The following is a 22,289-nucleotide window of genomic DNA, read 5'->3' on the forward strand; positions in this document are numbered from 1 at the left end:
GTGAGTGGATAACAATGTTTTACGCCTTTAGCAATATTATAGCAATATCACGACTGGTGACACCAGAAAGGGGATTCACACATTGTATTCAAACGGGGAATCGAACCCGGGTCTTCGGCGTGACGAGCGAACGCTTAACCACAAGTTGGGGAGTAAATATTAAAGACACCGTACACTTTACTTCAGGTTTATTGCATTCAGCGACGTTTCGATTAACATTCTCACACTAGCTGTTATCAAGTTGTGCGTTTTGTTATTATCAAGTTTGACCACATGCTGCGTAAGAGTGAGTGAGTTTGATTTTACGCCGCTTTTAGCAATATTCCAGCAATATCACGGTGGGGGACACAAGAAATGGCCTTCACACATTGTACCCATCTCGGGAATCGAACCCATGTCTTCGGCGTGACGCGCGAGCGCTTAACCACTAAGCTACCCGACCGCCCCTGTTGTGTAAGATGACACACTATATGTGAATGGTGACAGTCATTATGACGAGGCTACATCACAGCGTGCATGCCGCCAGCAGGTATGAGGTCGGCCAAAGGGGTCAGGATGTCACACACAGGCTGATCTCACTGCACGCACTGTATGTGAAGGACTGCCCCTTGAGGATGGGAGAGTGGTCGCAGCGGGCACCATGACACGACAGTCGGACACCAGCTAACATTCAGCAAATACCATGCAGATGTCAGATCTGATTTTGTCTTGGATAAACCTGACTGTATTGCACAGAACGTCAACACGGAGCTGACAGAATTGTAAGTATATTGCAGTCTACAATCAGACAGTGTATGTACGTAATAAGCCAGTGGACGGTATCACATCCGTCTATGGACGTTAATGTTTATACACCAGCGTCATGCAGATCTCTCTTACACTTGTGTTTAGGTTTGTCAACTGAAGTTAATTTTATGTAATGGCAATTATCTCACCTTACATTAAAATACTAGCTTCCGATTAGTTAGGGAGCGGGCAATTACGCGGGTGTATGTGGGTATCAGTGACATGGAGGCATTCATTGAGACCGGGACACGAGGGTGTCTGTGGGTATCAGTGACATGGAGGCATTCATTGAGACCGGGACACGAGGGTGTGTGGGGGTATCAGTGACATGGAGGCATTCATTGAGACCGGGACACGAGGGTGTGTGTGGGTATCAGTGACATGGAGGCATTCATTGAGACAAGGACACGAGGGTGTGTGTGGGTATCAGTGACATGGAGGCATTCAGTGAGACCAGGACACGAGGGTGTCTGTGGGTATCAGTGACATGGAGGCATTCATTGAGACCGGGACACGAGGGTGTGTGTGGGTATCAGTGACATGGAGGCATTCATTGAGACAAGGACACGAGGGTGTGTGTGGGTATCAGTGACATGGAGGCATTCAGTGAGACCGTGACACGAAGGTGTGTGTGGGTATGTGTGCCATGGAGGCATTCATTGAGACCGGGACACGAGGGTGTCTGTGGGTATCAGTGACATGGAGGCATTCATTGAGACCGGGACACGAGGGTGTGTGTGGGTATCAGTGACATGGAGGCATTCATTGAGACCGGGACACGAGGGTGTCTGTGGGTATCAGTGACATGGAGGCATTCATTGAGACCGGGACACGAGGGTGTGTGGGGGTATCAGTGACATGGAGGCATTCATTGAGACCGGGACACGAGGGTGTGTGTGGGTATCAGTGACATGGAGGCATTCATTGAGACAAGGACACGAGGGTGTGTGTGGGTATCAGTGACATGGAGGCATTCAGTGAGACCAGGACACGAGGGTGTGTGTGGGTATCAGTGACATGGAGGCATTCATTGAGACCGGGACACGAGGGTGTGTGTGGGTATCAGTGACATGGAGGCATTCATTGAGACAAGGACACGAGGGTCTGTGTGGGTATCAGTGACATGGAGGCATTCAGTGAGACCGTGACACGAAGGTGTGTGTGGGTATGTGTGACATGGAGGCATTCATTGAGACTAGGACACGAGGGTGTGTGTGGGTATCAGTGACATGGAGGCATTCATTGAGACCGGGACTCGAGGGTGTGTGTGGGTATCAGTGACATGGAGGCATTCATTGAGACCAGGACACGAGGGTGTGTGTGGGTATCAGTGACATGGAGGCATTCAGTGAGACCAGGACACGAGGGTGTCTGTGGGTATCAGTGACATGGAGGCATTCATTGAGACCGTGACACGAAGGTGTGTGTGGGTATCAGTGACATGGAGGCATTCATTGAGACCGTGACACGAAGGTGTGTGTGGGTATCAGTGACATGGAGGCATCCATTGAGACTAGGACACGAGGGTGTGTGTGGGTATCAGTGACATGGAGGCATTCATTGAGACCAGGACACGAAGGTGTGTGTGGGTATCAGTGACATGGAGGCATTCATTGAGACCAGGACACGAAGGTGTGTGTGGGTATCAGTGACATGGAGGCATTCATTGAGACCGGGACACGAAGGTGTGTGTGGGTATGTGTGACATGGAGGCATTCATTGAGACTAGGACACGAGGGTGTGTGTGGGTATCAGTGACATGGAGGCATTCATTGAGACCGGGACACGAGGGTGTGTGTGGGTATCAGTGACATGGAGGCATTCATTGAGACCAGGACACGAGGGTGTCTGTGGGTATCAGTGACATGGAGGCATTCATTGAGACCGGGACACGAGGGTGTGTGTGGGTATCAGTGACATGGAGGCATTCATTGAGACCGGGACACGAGGGTGTCTGTGGGTATCAGTGACATGGAGGCATTCATTGAGACCAGGACACGAAGGTGTGTGTGGGTATCAGTGACATGGAGGCATTCATTGAGACCGTGACACGAAGGTGTGTGTGGGTATCAGTGACATGGAGGCATCCATTGAGACTAGGACACGAGGGTGTGTGTGGGTATCACTGACATGGAGGCATTCATTGAGACCGTGACACGAGGGTGTGTGTGGGTATCAGTGACATGGAGGCATTCATTGAGAAAAGGACACTGGGGTCCCTATCTCAATGAATGCCTCCATGTCACTGATAACCACAGATTCCACCTGAATATCCTTGTATTAGATTGGAACACATAGTATCCCAGTACTACCCAGGGGCAGATGTGTATCCTTGTATTAGATTGGAACACATAGTATCCCAGTACTACCCAGGGGCAGTTGTGTATCCTTGTATTAGATTGGAACACATAGTATCCCAGTACTACCCAGGGGCAGATGTGTATCCTTGTATTAGATTGGAACACATAGTATCCCAGTACTACCCAGGGGCAGATGTGTATCCTTGTATTAGATTGGAACACATAGTATCCCAGTACTACCCAGGGGCAGTTGTGTATCCTTGTATTAGATTGGAACACATAGTATCCCAGTACTACCCAGGGGCAGATGTGTATCCTTGTATTAGATTGGAACACATAGTATCCCAGTACTACCCAGGGGCAGATGTGTATCCTTGTATTAGATTGGAACACATAGTATCCCAGTACTACCCAGGGGCAGTTGTGTATCCTTGTATTAGATTGGAACACATAGTATCCCAGTACTACCCAGGGGCAGATGTGTATCCTTGTATTAGATTGGAAAACATAAGTATCCCAATGCTACTGAAGTCACGCACTCGTAGTCAGTGTTAGCCGAGCTAACAGATTCAACGTTAACCAAGCCCTCCTAACACACACACACACACACACACACACACACACACACACACACATGATATTATAAACGCATACCTTCATCAGTGCTGACTATATGTGTATAAATATATAACATTTCATTGTTCGACATGGGCGTATGTGTGTGCACCGAGTCACGTTGTGTGATGAGTGGGTGAGACCCTTACCCACCATTATACATACGTTTTAGTAGCATACACTGATGGTGATTCATATCTTATATTCGCTTGATCGAATTTCTGGGTGAGCATAATAATGATGGGTGTAGATGAAATACGAAGTACTTTCACGAATGGTGCAGTAGTGGTATATCCGTATACCTTACTTCCACGGTGGGTATAGTGGTATATCCATATATCTTACTTTCATGATGGGTGAAGTGGTATATCCGTATACCTTACTTTCATGATGGGTGAAGTGGTATATATCCCTAGACCTTACTTTCTGGATGGGTGTTGTGGTATATTCATATACCTTACTTTCATGATGGGTGAAGTGGTATATCCATATAGCTTACTTCCACAATGGGTGAAGTGATATATCCCTATACCTTACTTTCACTATGGTTTTGGTGCTATATGCGTATATCTTACTTTCACGATGGTGTAGTGGTATATCCATATACCTTACTTCCACGATGGGTGTAGTGGTATGTCCAGAGTATACCTTACGTTCACAATGGGTGTAGTGGTATATCCATATATACCTTACTTCTATGATGGGTGTAGTGGTATATCCATATACCTTACTTCCACGATGGGTGTTGTGGTCTATACGTATATACCTTACTTTAAATATGGGTGTAGTGGTATATCCATATACCTTATTTTCACAATGGGTGTTGTGGTATATATCCATATATACCTTACTTCCATGATGGGTGAAGTGGTATATATCCATATATACCTTACTTCCATGATGGGTGAAGTGGTATATATCCATATATACCTTACTTCCATGATGGGTGTAGTGGTATATCCATATACCTTGCTTCCACGATGGGTGTAGTGGTATATCCATATACTTTACTTTCACTATGGGGGTAGTGGTATATCCATATACCTTACTTCCACGATGGGTGTAGTGGTATTTCCAAAAAAACCTTATTTCTGTGATGGGTGTTGTGGTATATGTCCATATACCTTACTTCCACGATGGGTGTAGTGGTATATATCCAAATACCTTACTTCCACGATGAGTGTACTAGTATATCCACATACCTTACTTTCGCGATGGGTGTTGTGGTATATCCATATATACCTTACTTTTACGATGGTTGTAGTGGTATATCCATATACCTTGCTTTGAGGATGGTTTTAGTGGTATATCAATATACCTTACTTTCACGATGGGTGTCATGGTATATATCTATATACCTTACTTTCTCGATGGGTGAAGTGGTATGTATCCATATACCTTACTTTCACGATGGGTCTTGTGGTATATATCCATATACCTTACTTCCACGATGTGGTAGTGGTATATCTGTATTTCTTACTGTCGTGATGGGTGTCGTGGTATATCCGTATACCCTGTGATGGTTGTATTTGTATATCCATATACCCTGTGATGGGTGTATTTATATCCGTATACTTATGGTGGGTGTATTTGTGTAGTCCGTGTACCTTACTTTCACGACGGATGCAGTGGTTTGTCCGTACACTTTCTTCCATGACTTGCTTACAGGATTACCTTTAATGACATCTCCAACATAACGCAGTCTCACTCTTTATCCACAAAACAAGCTTAAATACGGATACGTGTACATAAAAACACCAAACAATAAATCCATTCACTGAAGGTTAGTATTAAAACGTGCATGTTCCTCCAATCCTCTAAACACGCACGCACGCACGCACGAACGCACCAAGCGCACTGAAGTCATGCAAGAACTTGTGGTCATATTGATGTCGTGCCGAGCTAACACATTCAACGTTAATTGTTGCAACAAAGGTACAAGCGTAACTTTATGTGTTACAATAATATGTTTTTCTTAACAAAATTGGGGAATTTTATTATTTCATTTTTGAAAATACATCGTTCTTCAGAAACGTAACAGTATACAATTTTCGGCAAACATTTAGATCTTCCGGAAAACATTTCCCTGACAGCGACCATGCAGTTATCACCATTTTCATATTGCTATTTCTGAAATAGCGTTTTTCAAGATACCAAGTCCTGTTGGCAAGCAATATTCCAGCTATATGACGGCGGTCTGTAAAAAAATCGAGTCTGGACCAGACAATCCAGTGATTGAAACCATAAACATCGATCCACGCATTATTCGGATCGATGACATTCATCAACCAAGTTAGCGAGTCTGTCGCCTATTGCGACAAGCATTGGTTGCAATAGACCTATTCTTTACACGGGTCTGAACACTGATTAAGAAGGATCGAATCACAGTCCAGGAGTGTAGACATTTTGCATATTGCATTAAAAACTTCACTTTTCAAATAGATCTATCAAAAATAGCTTATGGCAGGAACAATTAAAGGGGAAAAACATGTTTACATGATTATTAATGAATACTTTTCACGTCTTCTCAGTTAATTTACACGTCATTTCAATTTCACAACATCGATATCACATTGATTATGTTCTTGATTTTGATAGTAATAAAATACCAAATGCTTACACACAAGTCTGTCAGCCAGAAACAGTGGTAAATAATATAGGAAACAAATACCCCCTTCACCGTTTCGTCACTGCCCGCCATTCACATGTGACGTCATTCATTATCATTTTGTTCAACATGTGGGGCTAGGCGGAGATCTAAAACTAGGACACTCTCTTTCGCGACAAATGGCTAAAGGGTAATAACTATGAGTGACAAGTAAGTCTGTTACTTAGCCGTTTACTTAGCTCGAACGTGGTTGACATTTTAATGGTACATTTGATTCAAGGATGTAAATACTTTTAGAACTACAAATTATTTTGTTGGGTGCTACGGAGTGCGGTGTTAGGAACTTGGGCAGCAGGCCGTGAGTGACGGTTTTATTTTTATGTGCATAGGGTTGTGCTATAGTCCAAAATTAGGAACCCTTATTACTTCTATGACGGATTCCTTGCTTTGGTTTTATTACATAGGTTCTACATATTGTGCTGAGCCATAGTGTGTCAGAAGCATAATCAGCAATATTGATGTGATATGACATTCAGCAATGCCCACAACACGGGATGTTTATCGTGAGTTCGCAAGACAGCTTGTGCTAAAAATAGAACGAGTAAATATTGGACTTCGTTTCGTACAATATTTTTCTAAACCTTCACCCGTCCATCGAAATAGTTTCATCGTCGTCTGATGGTACATTTTAAGTTATTGTGTTTATAAGTAATATCGTATCATGAATCATTGTTGATAGGTATTGAGTTTGATGGACAAATCCAGATGTCAGATACGAAAATCTAAGAGAAATGTCGGCAGGACATGGTTATGGTATGTGCGTTATGAGTTATGGTTGGTCATCTGACATAATTAGTATGATGTATAACCCACATTATGATAGACATATATTTCTTGAAGTACATTCAAGGTAGCTGTGTGTTATATTCATGATGAGAAATTCTAACATGGCATTCTTAGACAATGAATGTTTACTGTTGAATATTTTGTCATCCAGGAAGACATCCTTACCTAGCTTTGTTATTGTCATGTGCATGGGAGTTGTTAGGCTCTAGGATATACGTTTAACATTTCATAATGTTTCTCAAAAGATTTGTCATAACTTATAAGATCTCTTCTATATATAGGCTTCATATGTCCTATGATGGATTAAACTGCAAGTAAACTGAAAGATGTATATATAAGTGAGATTTTGTTGCATATAAATTTTTCTGGATAGATCTACATATAGTCAATTTTTGATGGAGAAAAAATTCAAAATATATTTGTAGAAAATATTTAAATGTCCCAGTGAAAGTGCTGAAATCGAATTTTATGTAACTGGCTTTCTAAACAAACTAATTTGGGGTGAGCGCTGAGTGACAGAATATTTTCATTGGCTGATAATGTGTGGTATGTAGAATTTTTTGCCATGTTTATCTATCTTGAGATGCTTAGCCATCCATATGCATGTTTCTGCTATTTCTGTTAATCCTACAAAAATAACATTGAATACATTGTTGAATTTTGTGAAAGGACCTTTGATTTTGACATTGTGAATAACAACTAAAACTTTGTAACTAGCTTTTTATGATTAACGTCCTGCGTGACATTCCACAAACGACCTTAGCACTACCAGCCTAAGTTACACTATCAAAATTAAGGTCATCATAGTGCTAAGATTGTTTGTGGAATGGGTCCCTGCTTGGGTACTATAAACCACCTGCTGCCCACAGTCCTGTTCCACGCAATGAAAGCCTGTCAGAGATTAATGAAATTGTGCAGGGCATCAAACACAGGGAATCTGTTTTAACCCCAGCAAGAGGAGTTCCCCCAGTGGTTGATTTTTCCATTTCAAAATATGTCACAGCAAGTTACAAATCTGCTACATAATTATACCTTGAGCTGCTCACCATAGCTTACCTCTAATTGCAGTGCCGTAGCCAGCCACCCCCCTAGATTTCTTTTTATAGAAAACAATTTTATTTGAAGCAAGTTGGGGACAAGTGATACTTGTACAAATATTTGCCCCCCCTGTCAAAAAAAGTTAACTACGGCCTTGACCTGGTAGTAGATAGAGCATCTGTCCATCCGAAGACAACCGTTGATTAAAACACTGTTTCGTTGAAATGCAGAATTTAACAGACCAAATATGTTCTGTTGCAGATGCTTTCAGTTCCAACTTCCAGTAGCTGTTGTGCCCTGATTTCAGTGCGAACCACTGTTAGGACATTAGTTGCTGCATTCATATCGCACTTAAAACTATTCCTTCACACTTGGTAGCTATACACACAATACAGCTTACATTAATTTAGAAAATGCTTGTTATTATTCAAATAGATAGGAGGCGTGTTATAGAAACCAAATTGTGTTGGATCCATCGCAGGTGGGACTGGCTGTAAAGCAGCCTTCCAAATATTGGTTTGGAGATGTGCCCACTTCACATTTTCCAAAAAGGTTTCATTTGTTAGTAGTTAAGCTGAGAGCTTCTTTGGAATTTGAGCAGAGCCTGTTCGAGTTTGGGTTACCCAGACTTGTGAAGTGATAGCTGGTGAATCTGTCTACAGAGCTCCAGATAACTTTTGTAGCAATTGAGTTTTTACTTGAGGGTTTCTATTTTAATTGGGTTATTACATTTTTCATTGGGTAACGAATACTTTTTCACTCATCTGTTCATCACTCTATTTTTTTTTTCCCAAAATGAGTAAGCAATATGTGTATGTATAACGGTTCTAAATATAGGCTTGACTTGGAAAGTAAATTAGCTCGTAATTGTGTTTCGGAAATTAGCTTGATTGGGTATTGGGTATTTATGCGTGCTGTAATTGAGTTTTCCATTTAATGCATGCGTTTCTATACGCAAGTTAATTGTCAGTAATTGAGTTTTGAATAGTTTTTTTGGGTATTTTATGCAAATACGCAGCTTATCTGTAGCTCTTGCTGTTTGATATCCAAGCAGTGAAAGTGACCATCTTTTAATGCCTTTAGTGCCAGTTTTCCTTTACCAATCCAAAAATATGATACTGTTGTATCACTACCACTCAATCCATTATTCTCTCATGTAAGTTTGTGTTCTTTAGTATGAACATGAAGCAGATCTTTGTGATGAGGTCATTGGAAATAATGTTTGTCAACTCCTGTTTGTTTTCTATGATATTGGTGGGGATAACCTTCTGGGGAGGTAAGACTGTTGATACCTTCATGTGATGAACTCTACTTCTGGCATTTGTTGTTCTTCTCTGCCTTGTGACATTCTTTGTGCCGTACATTTCCTTGAGGTAAAATACCAAGTACCCATCCTTGTTGTATCAGTCATATGACAAGTCTTGAGCAGGTTCATATGTTTCTTAAGGAATGTTACAGTCATGCATAGCATATAAGATGGCTGACCTCGGCTAGCACATGTGTTATGTCGTACGTGAAGTTCCATACATGTGGTGCACCTCGCACGTGAAGGGAGTTACCTCCCCTACACCACTACATGTCTGCATAGCATATACCACAATCTCCAACTTGCAATTTTGAAATAATGTTAGTTTTGAAACCTGGCATGAAGCTATACTGTTCCCTGATCTGGCCAGGGAATGACATACAGCAATGCTGATCCATCAATAATTAAGGCTGTTGTTTGACTTGTGTGTTTAATGATCTTTATGATGAGAAGCTAAAATTAGTTTCATGACAGCATTTCCTTGCATATTCTCATTTCTCAGGCGTTGCTAAACATGGAATGAGAACTGGTGCCAATTCATAAGAAGAAACATGATGTCACAAGAGCTGGTCTGCAGACCAGTAACACGAGAATAGATCAAGCTGGTGTAGAAAACTCTCATTGTTCCAATATTGCTATGCTTCTTTGCTGTAACCATTGTAACAATCTTTCTGGAAAAGTTTCATCAAAGCTGTCTAGCCATCCTTTCTCAAGGCTTTCCATGTGGTTTGTTTCAATAGATTCTGCATCGTGAATGTTAACTGCAGAAGGAGACAGCCTACTGGAAACAATGTTCACAAGATCTTCCTCATACATTTCTAGCTTCATCGTATCAATGAACAGTTGCAGCTGCTGACGAACGTTCCCACTGTCCATGGCATCTGATTCCATTCTTGGTTTGTTTTCTTTTTTGGGTTTTCCTGTCATGCTTTCACATTACATTGACAGATGTTTAACACATCTTCCTCTCCTTGTGTGCATATGTTGAAACTGAATGCCCATGTTTAAGAGACTTTCCGGTTTCAGGCCTCTTAACTCCAGCTATTCCCTCATGTCCATGACCATATCTCATGAATGTTGTTTCGATCCACATGTTGCTCCAGATATCATTCTAATTGCCAGATATGTCTCATGACATGATCACCTGAAGAAAGTGTTCATGCATTTTGATGGTCATAACTTCAGTGGACCTTGGCTAGAACAGATCCTTTCTCATGTTTCTGGCATAATGTTTGTTCAGCAGCAAAGAAGTACAGCATATTCGTTTTACTGCTTCAAGGTGCAATAATTAAATTTTCGTTGTGTTCATTGAAATTCCTGTATTCTGATTAGCTGAATTGGTCACGTGTTATTGCATTCATTTCCCAATGAATGTAAAAAATTAAGCCACGCCCACCGAGGCGCACTACTTTTATTACTTCGTAATGTCGGGGAACCCCAATATTACGGTCGAGGGAATTCCCTTTCTGCTCACGTGTATCGTCATGCACAGGACATTTAGCGACTTCCATGCATATTCATTGTCTAAACAAACCTTTGAAACCGAAGGCCGAGAATGAATGAAACAGCAAACGTGCCAGCTCGCTCGCCTGTTTTTTTTCTGCTCGCCTCGGTTCAACTTTCATGTCTTCGGGTTTCCTTTCTAACTAGCATTTTTCCAACTGTGTTTTACCGTAATCAGGGAAGTAATGTTTGAATCTGGCGGTAACTGACCATGTAATTTGTAACAGCCGACTTCTCACGGACATATTTCTTTCCAGTTCGTTACAGTCTGACTGTTGCAGTTCTTTTCGCCTCTTGTCTTAACTGACAGGTCCAATGAACATTGTTTTGATCCTGCTCTCCGTTGACTGGCTACTGACAGTGTAGGCATGTCAATTTATGTGCATAAATTAAACTATCACCTGATTCATGTCACGCCACAGTGTGTATTCCTACACCTGGAATGTTTATCAGTCTCGTCATTTTTGTCTGTTTTGATATATACAACTGATTTTGGTTAAACTATTGTAGATAAAACATGTTTTATGCTGTCGAATTTAATTATAAGCATTGACTGTGTATTTTTTTCGGTTCATTGAGGTATGAATCGAAAAACCAAGGTGCAAACTTTTGTAAGAATCCGCTACGCGGATTCATACAGTTTGCACCTTGGTTTTTCGATTCATACCTCAATGAACCGAAAAAGATACACAGTCAATCCTTAAGAGACAAGCCACTGCTCTCACTCTCATCATCATAATGAAAACAGGCTTGATGAGAACACCTGCCCACAGCTTTGTGATCTTGCTTTATGAAGAGAGTTTGGAGTTCAAGCTGAATTTCATTGCTATTGCTATTACCAGATCCAAGCACACTTTTCAAAATCTCTTCTTCCACAGGAAGAGGTCAGACAGGTTTCACCTTGGTTATAGAATCTTGAAGATTATTATCTTCTCCCGGTGCCATCCATACAAAAGAGGAAGCTGAGTATTGAAATGCAAAGTTTACATTGGCATATACAGGAGATAACAACACTAGGAGTTTTCAATTGAATTGCTAGGCTAGTTTGTGAATCAAAGTAACTCTCTTCAAATGGATTGGTTATGTATAATATGTTGACACACAACCTGTATGACACTGGTTTTTAATGTCATTGTATTCCAATTGCGTAGATCGATGCTCATGTCAATCACTGGATTGTCTGGCCCAGACTTAATTATTTACAGACCGTCGTCATATACATGATAAAGCTGAGTGTAGCGTTAAGCAACAAACAACAATATTTTAAAATGGTCAACATGGTCAAAGAAGACAGAGTGTCATTAGTCAGTTTCATAATCTAGTTTATGTACTTAAACAAAACCAGCAATAAAAAAACACTGTATCCCTAAAGTCTGTGTTTTTGTCCTCTCTGCCGGACTATTTAAACTTGTAATTTTTGAGCTGTTCACTTTTCTCTCAGGACTTTCAAATTGGTAACTATATTGCAGGGATTAACCTGGTGAGAATCTTTAATTGTAGGAGTCCTGGTTAAAAAATGGTGGTTCCAGAGAAACTTCAAAAACTGAATATGACAATTCAAATAAAATAGCTTTATTCCTTGCTTTTATTTATATTTATTTGATTTTAAATTTAATATCATACATAAATTTTACAAAATCATGTTTGTTTTCAGAACCTTTCACCCATCTTGTTTGTTTTGTCATGCTATGTTGCATAAACTTGATCGTAATCAATAAGAAGACAGTAATCTACCACAAGTGACGTCGAATTCAGCATTTGCTGCCATTAGTTAAGATTAGATATGGAATTCCCAAACTGAAGCTGCAAGTGATAGCACTAGAAGATCAAGAAGCATGGAACATTGAATTTCTTATAAGTGATAACTTATGTCAATTCATTTTATAAGGGGTATAAAATTATGAAATAATAATCATTCCTAAACATGCAAACAAAGTTTTTATGTTCCAGTGGTTGCACTTTAAATTTTTTATGTTGAGGATGAAAAATTTCACTTCTGGTAAAAAAAACCCTGTATGTCTTAACGTAACAAACAGCTAATATTTCTAAGACATGTTTCTACATTGTAAGAATGTAAGATTTCAGATTTTTCTGTTCCAGATTCGGCACTCCCTGCTGTAAGTACACAGGGTTTTTTGAGGTGTTTATGTGAGAAGATATATTTCGTACTTGTGGAAGAGACAATGTGTAGAATGAAGTGAAGGAACATGAAATCCAACAACAATTTCCGTGAGCAGGTGACCTTAGTGACTGGTTGGTTCAAAACTTGGAGTGAGTGTGAGCAAACGGTGGCCCTGTACTCTTTGTTGAAGAAGCTGACACCATCACAAGCCAAGTTCCTGGTGCAGGTGCTTCAGCAGTCTCTTGCAGAGTGTACAGAGGCAAAGCTGTTGCAGGAGAAGGCCAATGATCCAGGTACTTAGCATGTTTGTACTTTCCTCTCATAGCTGTGGTTCCTAAATGTCTTTTTCTGCAGTCTTTAGCATGTAGTTTTTATATTATTTGAATGCTATATAACAAGTCACGACACATCAATAAACCATATTTTCTATGTTACATTGTGTTACATCTTGGGACATCATATTTGATCGCTATTGGTTTATGTACGGGATAGCCCTTTTGAATGTTCTTGAAATACTATTAAGTGATAATGAAAGTCAATTCACTCTCAGGCCATACACAAAAAAAAATGTTTTATGACCATGATAACTCAAGAAGTGCAAGTGGGGTGAAATTCGTACTGAATAATACTGATCCTTTGGGTGGTGTGTTTAAAGTGGTAACTTTTGAGCAACCTTCATTGATGGTCAAGGTCACTGGAATGGTCATTCGTAAGTAGTTCAGGATTCATTGTGCACTGAACCTAACCCTTGCGTAGGTATATCATGTTCGTAAGTGATAGCACCCTTGTTTAAAAATAAGTTAAAAACTCAAAGCAGTGTCTGCTCTAGCTTAAATTTTCTTGGAGTCACTTGGACCCCTTCATTTCAAAACTAGGGGTCCCAAACAAAAATGGAGGGGTCCAATTTGTAGCATTATAATATAACATAAACAACAGAACTCAGTGGTTGTGAAAAATCAGAAACCTTTTCGCAACTGCAAAATATCAACAAACAGGCAAAGAAAGAGAAAGGTTCACATCAGGGCACATCCTGTTCTCATGACCAAGAGCATTAACATGATTAAGGGAGAAACAATTTCTTGAAATGGAAATTTGATATTAAGGAATATTAAAATTAATTGTGCCAAATTATCCATGTTAACGTCTAACTTAGTAAATGAAAAGGCAGTACACGGGTTATCAGCCGTTAGTAAGGGGTCATTGGGGCAGACATTTGTGAATGTTTTTCTCTAGATCTACCAATGATTTGAAGTTTATGGATTCAGTCAAGTTCAATGGGTGTTCTGATGCTACTGTACTGAGTAGTGAGTTCATGTCCTAACTGTGACAATTACATCAATGAGTCATGACATAATTGGCATATCAAACGTTTTTTTTGAATGAGTGTGTTCAGGATCCAGCATTTCCTTGATAAATCTAGTCAACATATTTCGAGGGCTTTAATTAAATGTTTAAACATGTCAGTTACACTGATAACTGTTCTGGCAAAATGTGTTTTTCATTTCTTAAAATAACTCACCAAAGAATGAGTTATAAACAGCTGGATAAGTTTGTTGTAGAATAACTAAATATTCATAGATAAATGTTAACAACGCTAACATTCAAGTGTTCACATTTATTCTTTATCATATACAGTATCGCAGTATCGGTAAATCTCGTGAACCACACACCCTGTCGACTGTTTACTTATGCAAATCTAAGCACGATAGATTACATCGCATGATCGAATACAGGACTTGTTTGGCTATGTCATTGTTACTTGCAAGTACACACACGTTAACGTTTTTATGATAGTTTCTGGGATGTTTTTGAAGTGGAATTATCCCCACCTCCATTTCGAAGTTGATTAGAAAAGAACCCATGTGTTCAGACGAAGTCCCTTGACCCAACCTCGGTCGTATGCATTCTGATTATGCAAAATACAAAACAGGAAGTGATGTAAACCATATAATCCACACAGCCTTACTGCGGTAAGAATCGCTCATGACAGGTACTTTGTTTACCAATCTCAGCAAAGAAAACAAGCTTCGGTCAATCCTAATTTATGTGTCGTAAAAGTTGAACAAAGAACAAAAACATTTTGCATATGACATATTTAATAAGTTTGTAAGCGTTCGCCATAACGATCCGTTATAAATTAACTACCGCAATGATATAGCGTACCAGCATCCAACACGGTCACTTGATCCCTTGATATGCCTGGCTTTTTTTAGTTTGACACGAGGTCGTGATGTTTTCGACCAATCAACAAGCTAATAGAATTATGAATGTATCCAAGTGGCTTAATATGCTGCACCTGATTGGCTGAAGCAAACCTACGGACCTTAGCGAACATAAAAAAAATGCAAAACCGAAAAAGATATAGGTCAAGAAACCGGTTTGGGCATTTGTAGTAAGAAGGGAGAGGATAATGAAACTGGTTTGATCTAGCAAACGTTAATCAACATGCTTCGCTGTCTTGTTTGGCAATAAATACCTTTACGCAAAGGCGTACAGCTTTGATTTACAATAACGGTGGCCATTTGATATGAAATTCCGAAATTAATAATGGTCCAGTCACTGCGCCACGAGACCCACACATGTTATGTTGGTGCGTTTGAACTCATATTTGTGCGTCCAAGATGCAAAAACGCGCTCTTCAGCCAACACTGCTCAAAGCGCCTTTAAGATTCAGCATCATAACTTCTCATGAAGATATTCTTTGCCTCAGGTCACATGGCAGTGACACAGGTACCTAGTTTTTATGAGAATCCGTTGGACTGGTACTTGTCACCTTTGGGTTGTTAGTTAAACCAACAAGCTAACTGACTGAGCCAAATGGAAACTAAGTCATGCCTAGTTAGCTTAAAAGGTTCCGATCATGAAAGGAAAGGGACAGACACTTATTTCATCATGTGCATGAGTTTCGTGTGACTTCCGTCTTTGTACACTTGCGTGTCGTCACGATGACATTTCGCACACTCATCCTGTTCTTTAATAGAAAAAATCTTGGACACTGTAAGAGCAAAATGTAATGTGGATCATAGTAAGGAATGACGGAGGCTCAGGCTTCTTAAGCCACAAGAGTGAATCTGAGCAAATGTAGCGAGTGAAAGTGGCTTGGTGGACCTTCCAAGACATTTACTTCTAAGCAATATATATAGCCACTTCATCTGCTCTTACCAAAGTGGTAAATGCCTAAGACTTGCATCGCTTGACGCTTTCCTCCCACATCAAGCTGACACGGTGTGATATAACTGGAATACTGTTCAAAGCAGCATTAAACCCAACTTACTCTCTAACTCACTGTGTAAGATGTCCCATGGTAGATTGATAAGGTTTGGATTGGCGAAGTTAAGATGTGTGCAGCAGCAATAAAAAGTTCTTGATAAACCATGAGTGCTTTCATAAACCAGCACTTCACAATTGGAGGCGGTATTTAGTAAATGAATGCTGATTCAGTGTTATTGTGTGTAGAGATGATAGATCACTGAGAGCGGCACCTGTTGCTAGGGTGTCACAGGGCATTGTTTCATCATTGTAGCTTACAACATTTCACAAATTACTTCATTGGGTATTGTAATGTTTGTGGTACTGAATTCTGAAGGTATGCAAGTGATTGACTGAAGTTGATGGTCATGGTCATTAAACCGGAAGTGCACATATATACCTTTCTTCTTATGCTGGACAAGCTTGAGGTTTGGGACTTTCTGGTTTAAATCATGTTGCATCAGGCATGTGAATCCCAAACCAGATTGATGTCATTGACTGGAAATCATGTCTTTAGAGCAGAAATATGTTTTGGTTCATTGTTAACTGGAGGCAAGACATTTTAGTTTAGTCTTGTGTGAAGTAGTAGTAGGCTATATTTTCCTGAATAAGTGCTAGAATAATGAATGGAATAGTCATGTGACACATGTCAAACACACATCAGTGACACATCAGTGACACAATACTTGGGACTTGATAACATGTACTAATACATGATCATGATTGAAAACAGGACTGGCACCATCTAACTTCCAACACAACTAAATGGAGTTAAATTATTGCCTAAGTTAGAAGTAAAATGGGTTGCAGTATTGATCCTGTTGATGACTTGTCACTAGATGAAGTTAGTTTTTATCTTTTTAATTTTTTTTTCAGCTTTCATCAGCAAAGTGTGTTCTGAATCCAAGGAAAAAGCTATCGGCCACTTGCTCAAATATCTGCCTCTCTTACAGTCAGGCAATGCTTCTGCAAAGAAGGAATACTTACGCATCATTCCCGAGGTGCTCTCTCATGCCATTGAAAATGGAGTGAACATTGAGGAAAGTAGACAGCTCCTCTCCTACTCCCTCATCCACCCTGCCATCAGTGGGGAGGAACGCTTACAGTTCCGAATGTGGCTGGGATATCTGGAGGAGAGGTTTACATACAGCATCAGTCCAGCAAGGGGGCCAAGTCAGTCCCCACCCTTGGCTGTCACAGACCAGATGGTTACACTGTCCAATGGACCTAACAGTGGTCAATGGACCACCTCAACCAATCAAGACATTACAAGCATTGTGAATGGTTCAGATAATGGGGATAATACTAGTAACAATGGGTATATTGGGAACAGTTTGGGCAGTCATCAGTCATTAAGAATCAGCAACAGCCATGTAGGAGTAGTATCATCACCAAACAATGGTCATACAGCTCTCCATGCCACTTCCTCTGCACCACCTAACTTCAGCACACCACCAGTTAGTAACCAGGGTGAGTAGAACAAGTGTTTCCCAGTGTTACCATTAACTTTAGAAACTTAAAAATACTGTTCCTGTTTTGTTTTGACTGGTCACATAATAGTTATATGATAAACATGATAAACCCTAACAGTAAGCACCTTCGAACGTTCATACCATTACAGCTTTCACTTTTTATTTCTGAACAAAGTTTCTGCTCTGTTCAAATTGTAGTATTCATATTCCAAACATCGCTGACATAAACTTTTTCTGCATCCTGTGTGCATGCACGTTCAGCTGGTATGCTACTGACTGGAATGGCCAAAGCAATCTGTGACAATGTTGCAAAGTCATGAAATACATCTGAATCATTATTGGAACAGAGTTTGTCCATCTGTCCTTCCGTCTTTCCGTTCGCCCGCTCGCTTGCTTCTCAGTGGAGAGCCCGGAAAACTTTCTGAGAAACTATTCAAGTTGGATGAATGAAATTTTGCACACTGATGTTACTGGTCACGACCTTATAAAAAATGAATTCGAAAATTGGTGTCGCACATTCATATTTTACAGAGTTATGGCCCTTACTCCATGCTTTTCAACTTTTGTGCATACTGAGTGAATGGGGACAAGTTTTCTCAGCAACTGCTGAAATTACATGAATGAAAGTTTGCATTACTATATAAGACATAGATGTCGAGACCAAGTTCGAAAATTGGTCCCGTCAATTAATTTTTTAAAGAGTTATGGCCCTTGCTCCATGATTTTTAACTTCATGCATACTACATGTACTATGTGAAATGGGGACAATTTTCTCAGAAACTACTGAAGTTACATGAATGCAAGTTTGCATGGTTAACTAAGAAAAACTTGTCAAGACTGAGTTCAGAAATTGGTCCTGTAAAATATTTTTTTACCCTTGTCCCGTGTTTTTCAACTTAGTGCATGGTGTTTGCAGTGGGGACAAGTTTGCATGCTTATCTAATACTAATAGTTACTTGTCAAGACTTAATTTCAAATTTATTCTATTTCTTCTGATGACAAAAAGCAGCACAAGTGGCTATCTCTTCTTAGGCTTTATGGGGCTCTTTTTCATAGTTTTTGCTCACTACCATATGAACAAACAAACTTCTGATGTGGCTCATGGTGGGGGATAGTTATAATGCTGTTTTCTTGTTAAATGTAGTAGGGACAATCAGTTCGCGTTGTACATAGACGAACGTCTTCTGATCAATGCGGATGTGGGAATCCTGGTGGATTGCACCTATAGCCGATCCAACAGTTTCCGATGCTCTACATCAGAGGTCAGGACACCTACGTAGCCATCACTCCACCGCCTCACCTGCTGAAGCAGGGAACCACTCGCGCACACTCTCTACCCTACCCGATGCCAGGCAGGTTTAATCTATACGCCTGGTTCATTTACAGACAGCATTAGACAAATAAGGCTATCGGCACGAGCTGCTATTGCTATGGCACATAGACCCTCGACTCAAGGCCTTTACGATGATAAGTGGCGATCATTTGAGACCTATTGTAAAGAAAAGGCTCAAGATCCCACTAAATTCTTGGCCGAGTATCTACTACACTTGCGTACCAAACGACACTTGAAAGGCAGCACCATCACTACATATTTGGTAGCTTTATATTCAGTATTGGCATTAGCAGAGGATCGTAAAATGGCTAAGATTCTGGAACTGAAGGCTTTGTTATGCTAGTTTAGGCTTAAGGGTCAGAATGCCAAATTTTGTCCCCATGTTTAGGGATTTGAATGTGGTACTTCAATGTTTGCGTGGAACTCCATTTGAGTCCCCCATGCCACATAATTCTTCAACCTCACCAAGAAGACAATTTTACTCTTACACTAACCATGGCATCTAGAGTGAGAGAGATTCAGGTGGCCGATATCACTTGTGTAGGCTTTGAGCTGGGTACACACCTCAGTGGTATACTGGTATTCTATAGCTAAAAACCAGTTGCCAGGACAACCCAGTCGGTCTTTCACTATCCAACCATTATTCCATTATGGGAGCGGAAGACAGGGATGAACTCGGATTATCATAATTATGCCAGGTGTGTGCACTACGAGTTTTCATCTGCTGCTCAAAGACTGGGCGTGGTAAGTGGAAACGATTGTATAACCCTGTTTCTGAGATGTTCACAACCGAAGTCAGCTGCAATACCATTTCATTATTGTTGCAAGCTATCATCCTTCAGGCTTATGAGATTGCTGAGCCACTCTGTGCTAATATCAAATAACTCCCTTGAGATTCGGTGATTGACTGGATGATGGCTCTATACAGTAAGAGCAATCATGGAAGGATGTTTTTGGAGGGCTGACTCAGTCTTCACCAGCCACTACCTGAAGTATGAAGTATTTACAGTTTGGGACTGCTGGTTGTAGCATAGCAAGTAACCAATCTGTGACGCCATAAAAAAAATTGAATCATGTCCAGAGCAAGCCTTACTCTTCTCGCATGGTTTTATTTCTTGCTTGTTTGGAGGCTTTACTGCGTATACACTATGATGGCTTGGTAACCCAGTTTCTTGACCTTAGCGCACAGTATTGTCTTTTACTGTTTGTAAACCCACACGTACTCCTACTCTCGTTACCTCTTTATGGACATGATTGGCTGATCAATTCCCGATCTGCGCAGAAGAATTGTGCGGTGTGGCTGACACGACTTTCAGTAGGGAGAGTTTTTTTTGAGTAGATATCTGAAGGTATTCGTGCCTGAATACCATCGGATAAAGATGCATTAAGGAGTAATGCGGGATATTGTTAAGAAATCTTGTAAAATCTAGATACTTTTTATATTTGTATACTTATTCTATGTCTAGGGCGCGCCTGTCGAAGACCTGCCTCCCGAGGACATATTACGTGTGACGAACAGTAATATGAAGACATCAGTCATCTACCACTTCTGGTATGATGTGGCAGCTCAGCGATAGAAACAAACAGTTTTCATCTGCTAACTCTTGAAAAGGGCAAATTTCTACTACTAGTCCTTATGATACCTTAACTATTGGGCAGTTTGGCAAGGACTATAGGACTAGTGCCAATTTCTACTGCTGCCTAAGCTAGTGATTGGAGGGTCCTGCATCTGAATGGAACAGCACTTTATCTTTTAGCTTCACTATTATCAGATGGTGGCAGTGAATGCATTGAGGAGAAATGAAATGTACTAATCTAAAAAATATCTAGATTTTACTAGTTTTAATTAAGAGGTTTGTCAGCACTGATTAGTGTAACAAGTACGGTAACAAGATAGAAAGCACTGGTAAGGAAGTTATTTATTCGTATATCTTTGTTTTGACCCAAATATAGGTAACAACAATCAACAAAACAACTTGCATGCACCTCTACGTAGGACATATTCAGTCACTCCACCTGTGGGCGTTCCAAACCCAGAGAAAACTGTTACTGATTGGTTGCGCACCAATGACAACCACCTGTCTCGGGGCAACTCCAACAACTCTACCTGTGAACATGCTCCCCTGTCCCCCCAGAGCAGCATCACCTCCTCGGGAAGTGGCAGTGACACCCACCCCGATGATGGAGGCCCCCAGCCTGTGAGAAACAGCTTTTTGGAAGATGGTAGCGGTATGAGAGGTAGGTTCATCATGATAATCAGACAATGTTATTGCCATCATGGAATCACATTGGAGTATAACTAACATTGATGAATAACATTGGCTACTTGGTTAATGCAGAGATGCCAGCCATAACATTTATAGCATAATAGTTAAGATTTTTAGCCCAAAATTATGCCATTACGCTTGGTCTCCAAATTACGATTTCTGTCAGTTTTGTCATGATATATTTACATGGATAACATATCCCAGAGAGATAATTGTAAATGCACTGGTGACATGAAGCTTTCTACAGTGAAACTAAACTGATCAGTGAGAGCAGCGGTAGAAACTTACACATATTTAGTCCACCAGTCCTTATAACATGTATATTGATAACACAGACATAGCAAAAACCTTAAAAATGGCAAATTTCTACTAGTCCTTACATGTTATGATACCTTAACTATTGACCAGTTTGGCAAGGACGTTGGAGAGTCATGCTTTCAATCCACACAATCCATTACTCCATGATACAAGGTCTCTGAATGGTTGTTATGTTGAAACACACTAGTCATGTCAACAGTCGATGCATGTACACTGATATTACTTCAGAACTCGTAAACATCACATTTTCTTTCTGAAAAACAGTTCATTAGTGTTTCTTGATGACTTTTATGAATAAGTGGAGCATTGACCATGTGTTTTGCTCAAGTCAAGGCCTAACAAAAATGTTGAAGTGTAAACCTGCATCGTGGTCCTGTTAACATTACTCATGAAATTACACTTTTTTATTCCACTAATTACTCCAAAGCTTCAATAAGGGTTGACATCACTGATAATATTGCTTAGATATGTATTTTTTTATGGATACAAATGAATTCTGTTTTTTCTATGTCTGTAGTTTCGGTTA

General features: G+C 40.4%; 1 protein-coding gene across 6 annotated transcripts in view; it reads left to right on the forward strand.

Moving 5' to 3' along the window:
- The first annotated feature begins 555 nt into the window (after positions 1-555).
- LOC139443202 (protein Smaug homolog 1-like) overlaps positions 556-22,289 on the forward strand; it is a 61,353-nt gene continuing 39,619 nt past the window's right edge. For 3 of the 6 annotated variants that reach the window (XM_071224168.1, XM_071224164.1, XM_071224169.1), the window contains exons 1-4: positions 6,435-6,519; positions 13,103-13,417; positions 17,250-17,843; positions 21,132-21,416. In XM_071224168.1, the coding sequence (XP_071080269.1) occupies positions 13,210-13,417; positions 17,250-17,843; positions 21,132-21,416 (1,087 nt within the window). In that variant the 5' untranslated portion in view covers positions 6,435-6,519; positions 13,103-13,209. Of the gene's footprint in view, positions 762-6,434; positions 6,520-7,069; positions 7,123-13,102; positions 13,418-17,249; positions 17,844-21,131; positions 21,417-22,289 lie in introns of those variants that run through there. The other 3 variants (XM_071224167.1, XM_071224165.1, XM_071224166.1) reach the window with 3 other exon arrangements.

The sequence above is a fragment of the Haliotis cracherodii genome, unplaced genomic scaffold (assembly GCF_022045235.1).
Source record: "Haliotis cracherodii isolate W230 unplaced genomic scaffold, xgHalCrac1.p SCAF_5, whole genome shotgun sequence".
Classification (NCBI taxonomy): Eukaryota; Metazoa; Mollusca; class Gastropoda; order Lepetellida; family Haliotidae; genus Haliotis; species Haliotis cracherodii.